Source organism: Zootoca vivipara, chromosome 11 (genome assembly GCF_965207765.1).
Source record: "Zootoca vivipara chromosome 11, rZooViv2.hap1.1, whole genome shotgun sequence".
NCBI lineage: Eukaryota > Metazoa > Chordata > Lepidosauria > Squamata > Lacertidae > Zootoca > Zootoca vivipara.
The window spans coordinates 33,768,185-33,788,364 of NC_142594.1; the positions used below are offsets into that span (position 1 = coordinate 33,768,185).

The following is a 20,180-nucleotide window of genomic DNA, read 5'->3' on the forward strand; positions in this document are numbered from 1 at the left end:
ATGTTGATTCAAACCAACGAGCCGCAATATAACTGGGATGTGGCCCTCCAGATGTTGTTGGACTCCAGCCCCATCTAGCATGACCAATAATCCGGGAAGGTGGGAGTTGCTGAGCCACATGTTATATATAGAGGCTAACCTAGGGCTGACATCAGCAACCTTGGAAAACTCTCAGGGGACAGCTTGCTTGGCATGGCTCACCAGTAGCAATGCCACCCACCAGCCCCTTGTGGTAGACTTATCTGGTAGAAATGTCTGGGAAGCTGCCTTCATGTTAAATTTCCCTCAGAGCAATTAACGTCATAAAAGTGGTACAAAGAATTTACATTAGTTGCTCTACCCGCTTTTGCCTCTAGTTCCATCCATCACTAGCATGAAACCCCCAGATGGTTGCTAAGGTGGGAACATGGTCCTTGGATTGGGAGTGGAAAACCCTACTCCTGGTAGGTAAAAGTAAAGGACCCCTGGGCAGTTAAGTCCAGTCAAAGGTGACTATGGGGCGCGGTGCTCGTCTCGCTTTTCAGGCCGATATGATACTCCTGGTATAGTGCAACCTCATATCAGCTAGCCAGTGTTTCCCAAACTTGGGTCTCCAGCTGTTTTTGGACTACAACTCCCATCATCCCTAGCTGGCAAGACCAGTGGTTAGGGATGATGGGAATTGGAGATCCAAGTTTGGGAAACCCTGAGCTAGACCCTTCCTGCATCACATTTTTGCTGGCAGGTCCCAAGAAGCACTTCCCACAAACTCACATGTGCATTTTGTAGAAGAAAATGACAATGACTTCAGAAAACAGGAATCCACTATCTTCCAAACAGAATATATGTGCTTAAAAAATCCATGATGGAAAGCTGTCAATCCTGACCAAAATCATCACTGAATGACTCACTGTAGTTTGCTGATGTTTGTTAGTTAACATTTGGTTATTTGCATTTAGCTGACGGGGTGCCTAGAGCACCATGAATCTAATTTACAGATGGCCCTTACAATTATGTTGTAACAGATACACTCTGCCATTGAGTGTTCATTACCACCTACATACCAGAATAGAAAATAAAAGGCGTGGGAAAGGATGAGAGTTCATTTTGACAGTGGTATGCAACTCTCTGTTCCAAGGACAGACATTCTTTCTAAACTTCTATAAGATTTTTTTTTGCAAAATGATGGCCTGTTGATTCCATGATAAACATCAAGTTTAGGGAGGCAAAGAGGCATTTTTAATTTCCTCTGGAAATGAACTTGAGGCGATGACTTGTCTGAGAGCTTGCTCTCAAAGCTAACCAAGTCAGTACAAAAGTTCAACAGAATTTAATTAGGACTGGGACTAGTATGTGAAACAAACAGGGGCAGCACAGCCTGTTTCACTGCTTGAGCAAGATGGGAAATGCTGCCTTGCCGCTGCCGCTGATCCCGCCACCCCTTACTTCCTCCTCCTCCTCCTCCTCCTCCTCCCTGCCCTGCTGGTGCCAGATTTGCCACTGCTGAAGAAGCAGCTGTGCCATCAGCACCAACTTCAGCCAAAATTGCACTGATTTTGAGTGAGAACATGCCCAAAATGGATGCAATGTTGCCCAAAATTGGTGCTGATGGCAGCAGTAGGCAGGCGAGGCACCCACGGGCATGCTGCCGGGGGTGGGGGCTTCTGCCGCCTGAGGCAGTGGCATCACACTGCCTAATGACTGTGCCAGCTCTGGAAACAGAGAATGTATTGGACTTCATAACTGGTCTTTGAACACATATGACAGGCACAGAATGTTAGTTCAAGAGGCAGAAAGATTATGACAACGTGCTGTATCTCCACAGAGGCAGAAAGGGTTTTGTCCATTTAAAAGGATATATAAGAACACTTGATCATGCAAACCCACACCTTCATTCTGAAGTGTTGCAGTAATGAGATGGCTAGTCATCATACTTTTCTACAAATACATATATTAACTATAAGTCATGCAGGACAAGAAGGCCTTGGAGGCAGAGCTGAGCTAAAATGTCTCAGAAGGATAGGTTTCTGAGATTTTTCTTTTCTTTACTATCCCCATCTCCAGAAAAAAGGACAATTTGCTGAATTCTCTCCATCAATCTTTTTTTTTTTGTGGGTGGATTTTCTCTCTCTGTGCAATATTGGTCACAGAATAACACCAGGTTTGGTGTACTGGGAAGTATGGAAAATGGTGGCCAGGCTGTCAACACAGTTGCGGCTGCCATTCCCGTTTCTAGTAGGAGCACACACCGAGAGAGATACAGACCAACCTTAAGGAAAAGCCTTAAACAGTTTTAAACTGTTAGAGGATTTCTCTTCCTCCTGGAGAAATTAAGTGAAATCATGCTCCTGGTTCTTCTACTCACAAATTGAGTGGAGAATTTCAAAGGCCATTTGCAACCAGCTCTCCTTGGAAATAGTTGCTGAGCCAGTGCTTGGACTGTAGGCAGCTCCCAGCTTTGAGGCCAGCCGTTTCCAGAATGATTTAAGCACATACCACAACTTTTTGGTTGGTATCGGTCTGTCTCAAGAGACAATGGAAAGTGCCTGCAGCCACAAACCGCTGCATTAGAAGCACCAAACTGACCTCCTCAGGGTGCAATCCTGAGCAGTGTGTATGGAGGTCCTGGGATGCCCAGACAACTGATGTGATCCAAAGGAAAGCAGAGCAATACGTTTGGCACCAGCTTGGCTGCAGGAGTTGCCAGAAGGAGGTGTACACTGTACTGCAATTTTCCAAGTTAAGAAAGCTGCAAATGGATATTTTATGGAATCAAATAACATGAAAATGAGTACTAAATATATGATATATTCTATTATTTTTTTGCAAGTGCCTTTTATATCATGTGAATGCTAAATATAGCAGAAATTAATAGTTAGGGAAACATTGAGAAGATGGAATAAACTGCCATGCAAATGGAGCTGGAGCTGCAAAGAATACCGTATTCAATAGACAGTTTATCTGGAGAAGCCAGAAGAAAAAAATGTGTGTATTTATGCCAGGTAGAGGAAACATGCATATGATCCAGCCCACTGAATCACAGGAATAAGATTGAACGAGGATATGCACAATCATTTGAGTACAGGATAGCACACAAACAACCACAAAACATATAGAAGAGGAAATGAGAACAATTACACAGGAAAAAAATGAACAACGACCAAGATGGGAGACATCATATCCACAGTCTTGAAAACCTCCTAAGGAAGAAAAGGGAAAATGAAACATGTTGAGCTACTGACACAAAACGTACTGGAGAGAAATTGAATACTAGGAGGAGAGATAAGACATAGGAGTTGGAGGAGGAACGCAAACAAAATAAATGACTGCATGAACCAAAGTAACACAGGATAAAGCAGAATCCCTCTACATGGAAAAGTTGCAGAAGGACAATGCTTGTTCCTTGCTTCCAATTTGTAGGAAATGTCTACTTGTTAAAGCCTATTATATGCAAACAAACAAGCAAACAAAACCCAAAAAAGCAGAAAATAATGTTGTAAACTCTTGGTTTGTATTTTTAACCATCTATTTAAACCATATGTGACATATAGCCGGTATATCTTAACAATCTCAGTCTCATTATTGGGAGAGTTGACTTAGAATTGCTATAGAATTGTTCGGAAGCTGGATGCCTGATATGAACCAGAGCCTGGGCCACCCCGTGCCAGAGCCTGGGTCAAGATCCAGGACATTTGTTTTCAAATGTAACATTCCCCCAGATGGGCATGTAGGACCCCCAAAAGAGGATATATCTGGGAATTCCCAGGCGTATGGCAACCCTATGTGCAAGAGCAATTTCAAAACAGTGTTTACTAACTGCAGGAAATCATTACCACCACATCATAAATTATGGGAAACCTGGGGGATTGCAACATATATTTTTCCATATTATACTTCTGAAATTGCTTCACACTCACATGTGCACTTAACGGTATAGGAAAGTGCTTTAAAATGTTACATCAACTCTTAAATGAGTTTTATCACCCTCCTCCCCAATAGGGGCACCCAATTTCCACTCAAATTGATGTGGCTTAAGTACACAATGATTTGGGATGGACTGAGGATCTAGTCCATGTAATGGACCACTTCTCATTTTGGGAAGGATCCAGAGGAACTGGAGACAAATCAGATCATGATGAAAGTAATGAAACAGATCATGGGGTCAAGCAACGAACTGATAACTCTTTGTGCACCATTCTATTCACCCAGCCACACCCAGGTTTTCCATTGTCTGCCCTCAGCCATCTATCAGAGTTCCATAGTCTAGTCCAGTGTTTCTCAACCTTTTTTGGGCCACGGCACACTTGTTCCGTGAAAAAAATCATGAGGCACACCACCATTTAAAAAGTTAAAAAAATTAACTCTGTGCCGCCCTATATTATAATTATGACTGTAAGAAACACTTGCCAAATATTGCTTTCCGGCGGGTCAGTGTTATGTATTGGCGGCTGCCAGGCTCGTTTGCACTGAGCTTTGGGAAAGAGGAGGAGAAATATTGCTTTCCGGCGGGTCAGCTTTGCATATTAGCGGCTGCCAGGCACGTGACAATGCAAATCGCCCTTCTCGTCGCCGCACATCGCGGCACACCAGCCAGTGTCTCGCGGCACACTAGTGTGCCGCGGAACAGCGGTTGAGAAACGCTGGTCTAGTCATTCACCATACTCAGTCATCATTGAGCCACATTCAGTTCCGTTCCTTAAGGGTGTCCCCCACCTTCTAAATTTCTACAACCCCCATGCATGCTGATACCTCCCTCTTGTTTTGGTTAAAGAAGTGCTTCTTTTGGTTAAATAAGCGATAGCACTTACAGCCCAAGCAGCAAAAAAAATAGAGAAAGATATAAACATATTTGCTTAACCTTCCTACTTTGAACTGAAGACTTCTGGTTAAAGGACAATTCCCTTGCCCATAGCACTAAGCCTACCAAGGCAGTGGTTGCCAGCAGGTGGGTATTAAATATACCTAATGAGACTGGAAGAGCCGTCTATCCATGTCTCCATTTTTCTAAAGCACATTTCATACGTTTTAAGTTTCATATGTTTTAATATGCTTCAGGCATGGCTAAGGATAGATGAGTTTGACAGAAGGGCCCAACAACATTCCAGGCAAAAGCAGGACCCAGAGGTTACTGAGAAGGAAATTGAGCAGAGCAAGGGCTCCAAAGGCAAGGCAGACAATGCCCACAATTGATAGGAATGCATTGTTCCAGTAGCTGTCTCAGTCTGGAGGATTTTAAGCAGCAGCTGACAGAAGCCCAAACGCAGCCACAACTTCTCAGAAGCTTCCAAAAGATGTCCTACTTGTGTGGAGTGCCCTACCCATAAGTAGCCTTTTACTCACGAGGAGTCCTTTTCCATTTCTAAGCCCCCCCCCCTCTTGAGTGTGAGGGTCCTGGCCTGTTGATCCTAGTGGATTGGGGGTTATTCTAACTCTGAAGCTGAACAACCCCTCCCAGGGAGAAAGGACCCTTGGCAGTCTCTCTCAGGGACTCGGGATTCTCCTAGATCATTGCCACGAGCTGCTTCTGGGTGCTGCTGGTTTTTTGGGAGCTCCAGATTCTCCTCTGAGGAGGGCACTTCTAGAAGGGGAATGACATAAGTAGAATAAGGAGGGCTACTATTTGGAATTCACCTTCTGTCCCTACCAATAAACACCCTTTAACAAATAGCTACTACTGTGAGGCGTTCAAGGGTGCACATGAAAAATCCACCTGCAATGTGCATGTCTTCTCAGGTGAAAGGAACCTTCAGTATATAGTAGCCCAACATAACTGATTGATTGAGAAACACAACATATATAGCCCAACTGGTAGTATCTTATTCTAAATCGGGGAGCAAGCATGGCCAATGGCCAGGAATGAATAACATTATACTTCAGCAACAATTGGATGACCAAAGGTTTCCCTTCACCTCTTCTAAATCATCTCTCAGAGCATGTTTTCCTGGACAAATTGGTATCCGTCTTTGGGCTCTTCACTTATTACTTCATATTTGATTAAATGTTGCTGGCCTAAATGTTACATTTAGATTTCCTGTCCCATCTCACACCAGTGAATTGTCCACTTAGAACTAGGGCTGGCCCACCCATGAGGCAAGATTGTCGAGACCACCTGGGGCAGTAGATCCCAATGTCAATCTTTCTTCCCTCCCCCCATCTTGTTACTGATGTAGATCTTCCCTGACTCTCTTCTTCCCTGGCTGGGGGGTGGGGTGGGGAAGGACATCATATTACGGTCCGCCTCAGGTGCCAAAACATTTTGGATCGGCTCTGATTAGAACTAACTGCATGGTAGATGGTAGAAACAAACACACAATCTGCCTGGTGATTGTAAAATGTAAGCTGTTGTGAAGGGGGGTGACTAAAAGTCAGTCCTCCTGTCAAGGAAACATCTCCTTACTCACCTAGTGTAAGATATTGCACCTTCTCATTCTTTAGCAGAGTTTGTCTTTTCATCCAGTGAAGTAAACAGCTCGTGTGTGTGTGTGTGTGTGTGTGTGTGTGTGTGTGTGAAACAAAGCTTTAATAGTAGAAAAACATAGTAACATACTGACTGAGAGAAATGAAGCATCTTGAGGCAAGTGACAATTATCCTCTTAACTGAACTGACAACCTGAAGGGAGGGACCGATTCTAGAGTACAGCATAAAAGTCCCACCCGCTAGAGGCCAGGTAGTCTATTAATCAAATTAGGCTTCAGTGCTTTTCCTACATAAGCACCACCTGAACATCCTCCTCTGCTTGTGTTTGGAGGCATATGTGACCTCTGTGTGTGGTGTTTTATTCGCGATCCCTCTTTCATCCATGTGCACTTAATTACTTAATACTGCATTCTTGAAGAACAGCCATGAGAGAACTGGCCCTTTGGAAAAGAAGGATGTTACTGTACATTCTCCAAGAGCAATTAAAGCTGAAATAGGCAGATCCAAATCCTTTTTCTGGAGCTTATGCAGTCTTTACCGGCTCTCTCCCAGATGTTCTCTCCATAGCTGATAAGACTTAGAAAAATGAAAGTGCAATGCACATATTATTTGTGCAATTTCTTTAGCTCATAATCCAGTTGTCCTTTTTGCTTACAAAGGTTATTGGAGGGAGGTGGAATCTGTAACTAGATCAACAATTTTCCCTTTGCTATTATGGAGCTTTTGCTGCTGTAATGTTTTTAAATTGGCTTTCATGCAGTTTGTAAAAGCAGCCTTTTATGTGGTGGGAATCTCAGGGCATTCGACCTCTTTATTTATTGTCCAATTCAGCAAATTACAGAAACTTTGCAAAAGGAGGTATTGTTACTGTTTAATTTCAAAACTGTGCAGGATAGAAGCCATTGCTCAGGAAGGTGGTCAGCAGAGATTCATCTGACTACCTCCATAGTGCGAGGACTGCAGTGTGAATAGTTCATACCTCTCAGTTTGTGTCATGTTTTCTGTGCTTAATTCCTTGGCACAGGGGAAGACTTGGAGGGGAAAGAGGGAGCACCAGGTAGCCTTTCATCCCTCACTTCAGGACCTTCCAAGCAAGAGAATGTGGCTTTATCCAACTCCTTATACTTGGTTAAAGGTAAAGATAAAGGGACTCCTGACCATTAGGTCCAGTCGTGACCGACTCTGGGGTTGCGGCGCTCATCTCACCGTACAGCTTCCAGGTCATGTGGCCAGCATGACAAAGCCGCTTCTGGCGAACCAGAGCAGCACACGGAAACACCGTTTACCTTCCGGCTGTAACGGTACCTATTTATCTACTTGCACTTTGACATGCTTTCGAACTGTTAGGTTCTCAGGAGCTGGGACCAAGCAACGGGAGCTCACCCCATCACAGCGATTTGAACCACTGACCTTCTGATCAGCAAGCCCTAAAGGCTGGTTGGTCTAGGTATGCTTATAAAACCTCAGCTTGATGCTGAGACAACAGCTCTCCTTAAGTAAGCGCACCTAGGATCTGTCCAAGGTCCTGATAGACGGAGCCTTGCCTTGATTATTGCAATCCTGCATAACCTATATTGAATCTGCTGTGATGCAGAAGCCTTGTTATACTGGAATTCAGGAAGAGTGGAGCAATAAAAGAATGAAACAGGAAATTCTGCTCATCCATTCTGATAAGACACAAATGCTAAAAATAATCATTATGCATCCTACTTTACAGAGGTATGTCATCGGATAGCTCTCTATTTGAAGGAGTCATTTATTTCAAGGATTGTTGGGTCCAAGTCCAATTTAAAGAAAAAAGAAGCCTTTTGAGGATGAGGAGCAGCCTTGAAGTTATCAGTCAACATCACCTGGACAGCAGATTAAGCAAGCACACAGGTCTCCTGGTCAGCCTTCCCCAATACTGTAATTCTATTTAAGTTATTAGTTAGTCCTTTCAAAATGTGTATCTATGCGTATACAGTAAGTTAGCACATGCAAATTTTGTTCAAATCTTTGTCCTCTTTTTTGGGGGGTGTGTGTGTGACCACTCTAATAATTGTAGGAGTACCTGATACCTAACAATGTACATTAAATGTTCATGCAGTCATAAAGTATCAGAATTGCAGCATATGAATTAGGCAGATGTTAGGTCTAGAGCAGGCATCCCCAAACTTCGGTCCTCCTGACATTTTGGACTACAATTCCCAACTTCCCCAACCACTGGTCCTGTTAGCTAGGGATGATGGGAGTTGTAGGCCAAAACATCTGGAGGACCGCAGCCTAGTCTAGAAAGTGTGCATGGCTCATTCTCTCCCAATTGGGAACCATATTTCTTTCTACAAATAGCCTCTTTTCTACTCAATCAATAGGATTCCAAGCAACAATCAGTGCTCCACACATGCATGCTTGTACTCTGGAACTCTTATACCAACAGTTACATGAAGGAGAAACCCAGCAGAGGTGCTGCTACTCAGAACAGAAAGTCCCAAACTTGGGTCTCCAGCTGTTTTTGAACTACAATTCCCACCACCCCTCACCACTGGTCCTGCTAGCTGGGAGTTATGGGAGTTGTAGTCCAAAAACGGCTGGAGACCCAAGTTTGGGGGGAAATGAACCAATGGTCTCATTCAATATAAGGACAGGAGATAAGCCACAAGAGGGAGGTTATGGCTTAAAGCTAAGCAGGACCTAGTCTTGAAATCTGTTTCTAATATTAGGGAATATTTAATAATAGTAATCATAATGACTATAATGATGAAGAGAAAGCTTCTGACCACACTATGCACTAGCTCCTTTCTGAACAAGAATCAAGAGAGAAAAGATTTGACATTAGTTAGCATATTTGTTCCAAGAAGACTTGAATTCAGACACTTCTATATTTAGAAAATGAAGTTTTGAGGACAGCCTGCCCTTCTGAATGGAGAAACACTGGAACAAATAATATATTTTTTCTTTCCTGCATTTTTTTAAAAAAATTAGCAAATCGTTTTCCAAGTTTGGCGTTGTTAGCCATTACTAAATGAACAAAACATCTAGGATGTGATTGCATTATCAAATGGTTTCAATACAATTACGCTGCATTCTAAATATCTGCTCTAATTATATTTCCATTTGACAAAGCAATAACACTTCAAAAACCCGCAATCAGAATAATTTTTCACAGCCAACTCTGAGAACAGAAGGTGAAAAGGTTCATTTAGATGATTTCATGAAAGTCTGGCTAAACTTCATATAATTAAAGAGCCACACCAAGAAAAGACTAATAATAATGATATAGCGAGAGCTTGCATTTTAATCTTACTTCATGCATTCTGCCGGTTATATCCCATAATATGGAGCTTTAGTTAGATATTTGTATTTCTCTTCCCTTTACATTAATTTGCTTTCCTGGCATTAATAATGAACAGAGGAGATGCTAATAGACTTTTGGATCCCACAGCGAAAGAATTCTGCAGAGCAAGAGAGAAGTGCTCGCCAATAAGTCCGTTCCTTTTCACCTACACATTTTTCTTGTGCATATCCAAACTCACAAATGTGTGAACAGAGCTATAGAACAAATCATATTTCCATAGCATACAGAATCCAATGCTCAGGCACTCAACAGGGAGAGGGAGAGAGGTAAACCCCCAAGAGAGGTAAACTCTGAAGCTGTGGTGCCTGGTGCCCATTAAGACTGGTAGGGCGAAAGGCATGAGGCCAACAGTAGGTGGAGCTGGAGCCACTGACAGGCAAACCCTGCTTTGTTCTTATCCTTCTCCCTGCTGAGTACTGCAAGAGACAAAGGAGGAAGAACAATGATAGCCAGTGCCTCCCCTGGACTGGTTGTAATTAGGAAGCTGGGGGCATCTGACGGCAGACAGAGGTCGGTAGGGCAGTGCCCCATTTGCCATAATAGAGCAGCCTCCACAGTCCTGCGGAGCAGTTACAAGGGGCATTGTTGTGATAAAGGGATAAAGCGTAATTAACAAGCACAATGGATGTCCAGTTCTCTCTTATGGCAGCTACTTTACAAAATGGCTGCTGTGGGAGGAAGAGGACCCATAGCAGAGAAGTGGGACCTCCTCATGGTTTCTGCCTGTTCTCCTGCCCTCTCCCAATGAGCAACGAATGGGAGGAGGAGGAGGAGGAGGAGGAGGAGGAGGAGGAGGAGGAGGAGGAGCCATAATTGCCACACACCATTCAAAGCCCAGCATTCTTTGCAATCGATTTAAATCCAGAAATCCTATGTTTCACTAATAACATGGCCATAACTTGGCTTTCTCGTGCTCTAAGAATAAAATACAGGTTCCCCCCCCCATGTGGTGTTTAAAAGAAATAGAGAGGGGGAAAGGATAGAGATGGATGGAAACCTAAAGTTGGTGCCAGATGAAATTTATTCCTGAAAAGGTATAAACAATCCAGTGTGTTTCGGTAAGTTCCCTTTCATGCGGGAATGAATTCTGATGTGTCTTCCCTTCAGTGAAAGTTCTTCTGTGACATCCTCTCCCTGGAATATTGTCTAGAGAGAGGTTCTCAAGAAAAAGCTTCCTCTGGGAGAAAGAGATGTCAGAATGCATACCGAAGCCAGTTGCTCTCTTGCACTTTTTCAGAAACATATCATCTCATTTGGTGCCAGCTTTGGGCTCACTTTTTTGCAAACTGAGCTGAGAGCCTGTTGGGCATACTGGAGGGATGTAATTCTAATAAATGTTTATTTTATTCTGCTTTGCAGTGTCACCAGTTTCCAAAGCAACATGCCACATTAGGGGGTGCCATGAGATAGCAAGTACTCATATAGCCAAACACCCCTGCTTGGCTTCTACGAGCAGAATGAGGGCTGGTCACTTTCATTCCACTTATGTACAGTACACATACCACCCTGGTCACCAATGGGAGGAATCTTAAACTGGGCAGGGGGACACATTAGGATAGAGTAGCAGGCAACCATGGCTCCAACAGTAAAGCTGGGAGTGGCCCACCTCTTTCACTCAGGCTTCTTTGAAAGTTGAAGCAGATGCATGCAGTGCATTGTTGCAGCAGCACCTTCTTATACCTGGGATCATCAGGATAGGACAGGCCATAAATGAGGTGCCACCACCAAAAGGCCCCTCACCCCAGTTGCCCCCTCTGAAGGTGGGCTTTTCAAGGAAAAAAATCTCAATCTAACTCCTGTTTTAAAACAGCTCCATTGCTTGCCATTTTGTTTTGGGGCTCAGTTCAGGATGTTCACAATGGTGTTTAAAACCCTGAATGGTTTAGATCCCCTATTCCTGAAAGCCCACTGCCATCCCTACAGATCTTCTAAATCAGCCTTTCTCAACACTGGGTCCCCAGATGCTGTTGAACTACAATTCCTATCATCTGTAGCCAGCAGGACTCATGTTCAGGGGTGATGGGAGTTGTAGTCTAACATCTAAGGATCCAAGGTTGAAAAGGGCTGCTCCCCCATATATTTTGTTTTGTAGGACCCATATCTTTTGCTGGATCTGTTGTGTGTGTCAGGCCTGCACATAAGCCTTCGGATCTGGTCCTATATACACAAACCTAGGCCTCACTGCTCTGGTGCTGTCAAAAATGCATCAGCAGTCACACTTGAAATCAAAGAGTTAGTTTGGCCACTTGAAGTTGTAGAGAAGCCAGGAATGCTGTACAGAAGTGCGGTGGGGGGGGAGGCAATTGTGATTGGTGGGGTGAAGCTGCAAGAAAGCAGAGCTAGACAGACTGGTATTCAGATCACAGAAGAAAAATATTAACACAGACTGCAAAAGTCATCATGAATCCTTCTGCTCCCAGAGGGGGCTTGCTCATGCTATTTCCGATGTGTACAGAACATTCCAGGTTGCTCTTAATCTTTTTTAAAAGTTAGCATTTAGCAAACAGGCAAAAACCAAACAACAAAGAGCCTGAAAACACATTTCAAGTATTTAGAGTCCTTGGTATTCATTATTCGTCACATGGGAAGTCCCAATTTCAGCAACCTGATAAAGGACTTATGTCCTTTATCAGCACATGAGAACCATGTGATCTTGTCAATCACAGAGAAGACTGGCAAATGTAGTAGTCAAAATACGGCACATGGTGGTAGGTGGATGGGTGGAGGAGCTCATTCGAGTTGAAGACAAGCTCCACTGGCATAAACCAACACTGACTCCTGAAAAAAAGGAGCAGCTATATCTGCAATAAATAATTCAAACTGCTCTCTAGTCCCCCTGTGGCAGAACTCCTACAAATGCAAAGATCACAGGAGTGGCGCAAGATATTGCTAACCCATTTTCTTTCTTGTGATCATCAGAGGGTGCTTCCCCCCCACCACCATTAAAAAAATTGATACACACTAATTAGTTCCTTCAGAATTTATCACAAGCTTATGAATCCATCCCCCTAGATAAAAAACCTCCAAAGTTATGCAAGACATTAGACAGCAGAGTGTATCTTTTGCAATAAATTAACAATTAACTGTGTGTCAGTATGTTAAGCAAGATTTGAAGTTAGGCCTCTGAACATTTGAAGAAGAAAAAGGGGCTGCCTTACTTTCTTTAGCCGTTCCCAGTTCCCAGCATTTAAAGCAATGTTTCACTTTGAAGCGCCAAGTAAAAAGCCTGGTCAAAATCAGTGTATTTGTTACGGTAATTGCCAGTTGAGCTAGCCGGCTGTAGATCTTCTGCCAGGAGACACCAAACCTCTTTTTCTACTAGAGTAACTTTTTATTGTAATTACACGAGTATCATCTAATTTTCGTAAGTGTTGTACAACTCAGCATAATTGCCAGGTTGCTTAACAGCATGGTTACTTGCTAGCCAATTAGGAATTAGCAGTACACTGGGCTGAAGGGCGCTTTAGTTAAATTGCCTTTTTCTACGTAGCCATTCATAATTTGCTTCTTCACTTGAGACTGGTCCCCCCCCCCAATACATTTCCTCTCATATTTAGGCTCTGAAACTTATATCATCAAAGCTTCAGACCTGCCAACTGTCCCACTTTGAGTGGGACATTCCCGGATGTCCTGCTTCCTTGTCTGCTGCCACAGAGAAGCTGAGGCCTCCTCCACAGCCACCGCAACAAGGCCTTTGCCACCACTAAGCCTCCACCGAGGCCCCTCACAGCTGCTGACGTACTTCCGGAAGCCAGCACCATGCTTCCAGAAGTACGTCAGCAGCTGCAATGGGCCTCATCTGAGGCACCATCACATCAACAGCAGCAGCAGCAACAACAGTGGCAGAGTAGGCAAAGAGAGAGCCCAGCTGGCGAATCTAAGGCAGTAGGGTGGGCGGGTGATGGCAGCAGCAGCAGCGGGCCGAGGCAGCATTAGCAGCCAGGGAGGCAAGCAGCAGAATCGTGCAGGGGAAACGGCATGGGTGGAGAGACGAGGTCGTGCAGGAGGTTGGCGGTGGCGGGGTGATGCAACCTGAGCGGGTAGGGAGGCGAGCAGCAAGGTCGTGCAGGGGGGTGGGGCAGTGGCAGTGGCAGTGGAAGGCTGAAGCTTACTGAGTGGTTGGTAAGGCGGGATGGGAGGGATGTCTTGGATTTATCTTTGGAAAAGTTGGAGGGCTTTGTGCTCTATAGCCACCTTATACCAAATGAAACTATTTGCCCATCTAGCCCAGCATTGTGTAGTCTGAGAGGCATCGTATTTCCATGGGCTCTGCCTTTCCCATCACCTGCTACCTGGTCCTTACTAACTGGAGATGCCAGGGATTGAACCTTGGACCTACTGCATGCAAAGCATGAGCTCTTCCACTGACCTATGGAGCAGGAGGTGTGCATCGGAGAGATATCCCCCCATCTATGCCGTACCCCCATCCTCCAGACACACATGCACATTGCATTAAAAAAAGGTAAAGGACCCCTGGGCAGTTAAGTCCAATCAAAGGCAACTATGGGGTTGTGGCACTCATCTTGCTTTCAGGCCGAGGGAGCCAGTGTTTGTCCACAGACAGCTTTCCAGGTCACGTGACCAGCATGACTAAACCGCTTCCGGGCACAACGGAACACTGTGACGGAAACCAGAGCACATGCAAACACAGTTTACCTCCCCTCCGGAGTGTTACCTATTTATCTACTTGCACTGGCATGCTTTCAAACTGGTAGGCTGGCAGGAGCTGGGACATAGCAACGGGAGCTCACCCCATTGCGGGGATTCGAACCGCCGACCTTCTGATCGGCAAGCCCAGGAGGCTCAGTGGTTTAGACCACAGCGCCACCCATGTCCCTTCTATGTGTATACACATTGCATACACGTACCCTGGCACAGCAGACAGCGGGCTAATGTAAAACTCAACAGAATGGACAAGCTGATCAAAACCTTTTTCAATAAAAAGGTGGATTTTCTTATTCCATGGAACGTCAACCACCACCCCAGCTCAATCCTGAATTCATCCAGACATCAAACGTCAAAAGAAAGGGGGAAGAAAAGCTAAGGCTTTCTGTGCAATACACTTGATGCCAAGACAACATGTGAACAAGGCCTGGGCTGCACTTGTGTTCCTCTGAATTGTTTTTTTGCATTATTAATGCAGCATTTTCACAAACAGATGAAATATTTAACTGCCCTCTATTTATTGAGGTTCAGCATGGAACAGCTTCTGTTCTCCGAATTTTATTGAAGATTTCATGGAATGTAAATACTTTCATTTTCTTCTCCACTTTTCCTTAATGATACAAAAAGAGCAATTTCAAAAAATATAGGCGTGCACAATAAATTTGCCCTCAGCAGGACAGAAACTAGAGTCAGAGCATTTCTCCTCGTACTTATCCAAAATGTACAATTAGGCTACCCCCTGCATTTCCCTTATGTCAGTCTCTCGAAGACCCTTTCGACAATCAAAGCCACAGGAACAAAAGAGGTGCAGTTGGGTTGCCATCGTAAAAATTAGAAGCTGTATTCAAAAAGCACAGACTTCCTGGAAACAACCGGCCAAGGATTGGCTGGTTAGTTCAAAGCACGGGTTGAAATACTGTACAGCCCATCTCCAATGCTGGAGCTATTCATCAGTCCTGTGGGTTTTTATTCATTCTTCTTTTTTTAAAAAAAAAAATCTCTCTTTTCTATCAAGTTTTTTTTACATACACCCCAATTGCATCCTATTATTCCCTCTACCTGATGCTTATAAATGTACCATTTTGATTTGATTTATTATGTTCTCCGCATGTTGTTAACAGGGATTTGTTGGGAAGGGGCAAATCCTCCTAATAAATAAACATACATAACAAGCATCCGGTTACTGGGATGTAAGAACAGCCTTCTGCATCAGGCCAGTGGTCCATCTAATCTAGCACCCTCTTTTCACATGGACCAACTAGATGCCTGTGCAAAAAGCATGCAAGTAGGACCTGAGCACAGTAGCAATCTCCCCTCCTGCAGTTTCCAACAACTGGTATTCAGAAGCCTGTGATTTATGCTTCATATGCCCACTCAACAACTTTGATCAGAAGAACTGGCACTACTACAGATACAGAACAATACCCGTTCTGCATTTATAAGAAATTTGGCAGCATCTACGCTTTGGAACTCCCTGCCTATTGAGATCAAGCACTGTGTTCTTTCTGGCCACCTGCCAAAAACGTTCTTGCTTAGGCAAGCCTACCCAGATGCTTAGAAAGTTGAGGTGATTTAAACCTGTTTTAGTATTTTAACTTTTGTATGTTTTAAAAGAATGGTTGTGATTTTTCTTCTTCTTGATTTTACTCTTTTATCTTTTGTAAACCGCTTTGAGCTTCTTTTTTACAATCAAGCAGTGTATACATTTTATGAAATAAGTAAAAAATGTGCCAAGTTCTAAAAGTGCAGCTAGAGACTTGCTTTTTTTAAAAAAATTGAAAGCTCTGAATCTAGGGATAATACCTACATGGAACCTCATTTTGCATTTTAATGACCATCCACCCAGCTTGGAGAAATCCTTTTGAAGCTCTTTGTGATCCCTTTTTGTTCATAGTGACCTGAACAATTTGGCATCATCAGCAAACTTGGCCGTCTCTTTATTTTGCTCAGCTCTAAGACAAAAGTCATTTAGGAGCAAGTTTAAAAGCACAGATCCCAATACTGATCTTTGGATGACTCTACTTCTTACAATCCTCCACTGTGAAAAATGTTCTTTTGCTCCTGCTTTCTGCTTCCTTTTCTGTCACCAATTGCTGATTCATAAGAAAATAGATTGCTAAGCTAGGAAGCTTACTCTGGAGGCTTATCAAAAGCTCCTTGAAAGTCTTAGGTACACAGTGTTTCCTGAATCACCTTATTGACGCTCTCAAAGAACTCTAAAATATGAAATGGACAGGATTTACTTGTGCAAAAACCATGCTGGATCTTATTCACCAATACTTGTTGTTCTATATGTGTGATAAATCTATCTTTAATAATGTTTCCCACAGACATTAAGCAAGTGGGCCATTTGTTTCACAGATCTCCCATGGATCCCTTTGTAAAAATAGATTTTACCTTGGCCATTTTCCAGTCCTCAGATGCAAAGGCTGATTTTAGGGACAAGGTACATTTTGTTGTTGCAAGAACAGCAACTTCACATTTGAATTCTTTAAGAACTGCTGGGTGCATAGGAGCCAACTCCTAGGGGCTCTGGGGGCTTCAGCCCCCACAACATTGATGGGCATTCCTATTCACATGGTGTGTGTGTGTGTGTGTGTGCGTGCGCACTGCATAATGTGATTGATTAGGCAGGGCGGGGCTTACCTGGGCCCCCACAATATTTTATTCAAGTTGGCACCCCTGGTTGGTTGAATGGATACCATCTGCACCAATGTTTTCTTAGCTTTTCGTTAACAAGGCAACATTAGAGCTTTTCTCTTGCCACCACTCCTTGCTTCAGTTCCTCAGACTTCCTTCCTGAAAAGGTCAGCTCAGGAGCAGGGGCCCACTGCAAATAAAAGATTCAAAGAACCAATGCATCTTCTCGACAGTCTTCTTTTCCTTCTTTCCCATCCTATCCTTGGAATGCATTTAGATGATGGTGATGATTTCAGCAATGTGCTCCTCAAATTATTTTTTCTCCAACCCATCAACACAAACTCTAGACCAATGCAACATCCTTCTCAAAAGTGGAGCAGGGAAAGCAAATACCTCCTTACCCTCAACAATGTTCTCTCTGTGATGCCAGCACAATACAGATGACTTTGCACATGCAACTGTGCTGACAGATGCTTCTCCACTGGAGCTTAATCAAGTCGATGTCACTCAGTTTCAGGATTGTGCCAATGGGTGATTCCTTGTACCTCATCATAGGCATTCTGCCATTTGATAAACCATGCTGATAACGCGGTAGCAGGGGTTATATAATGAGGTAATTATATTAGAGTGTACAGATGGATGAGGGGCAGAAAATAACCATAGCCAACTAATTTCTCCTCCTTCTGACATACAAAATCTCCTTTGTTTGCCTACAGCAACTTCTCTCATACCTTTCTGCTTCTATTTTCCAGTGTCTAAAAAATGGAGCCAATAAGTTTGTGCTTCCTCCCTCACAGGATGCTGGAAGAATTAATTAGCTAATAATGAAGATAAAAAGCAGGGTACAACTAGCATGATCATCATAATTATGATATCTCCTGAGGCTCCTTCGGTAAACTTCGGTTAGCATATTTTAGTAGGTAGCAAACAACAATTAAAAAAAATTCTGCATTGTTCAGTGACTAGCTTCTCAAGGCTTCTGAAAATATATCCCATCTCCATTTTACGGTGTGTGGGTTTTCTTTCAAACCACAGTAGGATTTGATTTGGCAGGGTGGGGTGGAGATTTTCTTTGAGGAATCTTTTATCAAAACATTTTAAGAAAAGGAATATTATCTGCTTCCACCCCTTTCTCATAATTCATATGCTTATCTTGTACATGAACACCAATAATGAATGAGGGTGTACACGGAGCCAGGCAGGAAATTCTGTTTGGAGTGCATTTACATTTTTGACAAATAACCCAGTGGGATATCCTTGCAGCAAAATGTTACCTTGTGATTAATCATGTGACACGTATTAAAATTGTTTTGATTAGTCTTGCAGACTTATTTCTTGAGAAGAATGTGCCTATACATGACACATTCTATAGATTAAAACCCCCTTGTTCCCTACTTTACACCTGTTAGTGCTAGAAACAGGTCCAAATAACGGTAGGTCTCTAACCCTATGCATACTTACTCAGGAGTAAGTCCCATTAAGTTCAGTGGGGTATGTGTAGCAGTGAACCTGTAACAGTGCAATCCTTCAATTGGGGCTCAGTCCCAGTTAAGTGTATAAAGGGTTGCATTGCTAAACTCACAAGGTAGCAAGTCCCATTGAACTTAGTGACTTGCTTGTGACTACACATGCAATGGATTGCACTGTAAATTAGTTTACAGTAAGTTTGCACCATCTTCCCAGAAACATCTTCTGCAGCTGCTCTGCCAGAATGCAGAGGCCAAGAAGTTTGCTATGCCAGAGGTGTGGTCTTCTGTTAAGCCATTTTGCCTTTTGAAGCAGACAGCTGCATTATCCTGAGCTTTTGTGGGGAAGCAGATGTAGAGCAAAGGCCAAGAAACTGCATAGTATTGAGGACTCATAGCAAAGAGGTTGCAATTCAAGCCACCCCTCTCTCTGACTAGCTTTATTTTCTGGAAATGCCCTGATTCTTGTGGGTCAGAAAGGACTGCCCTCCCAATACCCTTACCCCAGGTTCTCCTCCTCCTTCGAACAATCATTTTCCTTGCTGTATGGCTTGGGATATTGTTCTGGTTTGATCTTTATCAGCCTGGATTAGCTACTGTCAAGGTCGGCCTCTGCCATGCAGCAGGGCAAAGTGACCTACTGACTGTGTCAGTCACCTTCAAGAGCAGGAACAGGCAGGCAGGAACAAATGAAAGCAGGAATTTGTGTCTGAACGACACAGCAGGATGTTTTAAAGTGTTGGTCCAACCAGCAGTAGGGATGTGTTGGGCCTCTGCTTCAGTCAACATCATGTACATATTGGGCAAGGCGGTACCCTCCAGATGATGCTGAACTACAACTCCCTTCATCCCTCACCATTGACCATGCTGGCTGTGCATGGTGGTGGTGGTTGTCCCAGAAACATTTGGAGAGCACCGCACTGCCTACCTCTGGTCTACTGTAACAAATGAGTTGCACTGTACTTATGCCTTTCATCATCTGCTTCAGATTCAGGACTGGTGCAAGCCATTTTGCTACCACAGGTGGAAGACAAAATGGCGCCCACTTCCTCCATGTCCTGTAGCCAACCTGGCAGGTAGCTGAATCTTAGTTTAACACTGGAGATAAGCTGCCATCCACTGCACCTGAGGGCAGCTGTCATGGGCCCCTCGGCTCCATCAGGGTCTGGCACGCTTTGGCAAGCCCAGAAGACCCAGGAAGTAGGGGGCTGGAAGGCTGGCACCCAGGGTTGTAAGGAAGAGTTTCTCCACTTGTGGCTCTGACATCTAGAAGCAGGGAGGGAGAAGCAGGTCTTACAGTCCCTCCAGCAGAGCAGAGAGCCTCGTCAAGGAGGCAGGAGGACTTCAACCAGCCAGAGGATGGGATTGAACAGGAGGAGGAGGAAACATTGGAGCGGGAGGCAGAGGGGCAGAGAGACAGGACACAGTCTTGCAACCAAAATCCAGGTGCCACCTTTGGGAGATCTTGCCCAGATGGCGCGCGTGTGCCTACAGCAGACTCATAGGGCAAGAGAGTCCCATCACCTTACATTTAAAAGCTTGGTGGGAGGGGGCATGCCAGCTGTCAGGACATCGTCATAGCTTCTGTGGGGTTATGAACCTCTTGCCTTGTTCATGTGCCTTGACTTCTTGGCCTTAGGTTGAGCCTAAATAGTCTTAATAAAGATCTCTTCCTTAC

The 20,180-nt window shown here is 44.0% G+C and overlaps 1 protein-coding gene across 12 annotated transcripts in view; it reads left to right on the plus strand.

Annotated features, from left to right (window-relative positions):
• LOC148684259 (uncharacterized) overlaps window positions 1-20,180 on the plus strand; it is a 38,112-nt gene that overhangs the window by 14,881 nt on the left and 3,051 nt on the right. For 2 of the 12 annotated variants that reach the window (XR_015946478.1, XR_015946480.1), the window contains exons 2-3: window positions 7,422-7,532; window positions 8,115-8,302. The exons of 3 other annotated variants lie outside the window; for them this stretch is intronic. Coding sequence is in view for 1 of the 9 variants with exons in the window: in XM_088654515.1 (XP_088510641.1) it covers window positions 7,422-7,532 (111 nt within the window). In the remaining 8 variants the exon portion in view is untranslated. The remainder of the gene's footprint in view (window positions 1-7,421; window positions 7,533-8,114; window positions 8,303-20,180) is intronic. 7 more of the 12 variants (XR_015946475.1, XR_015946476.1, XR_015946479.1 and 4 more) reach the window with 4 other exon arrangements.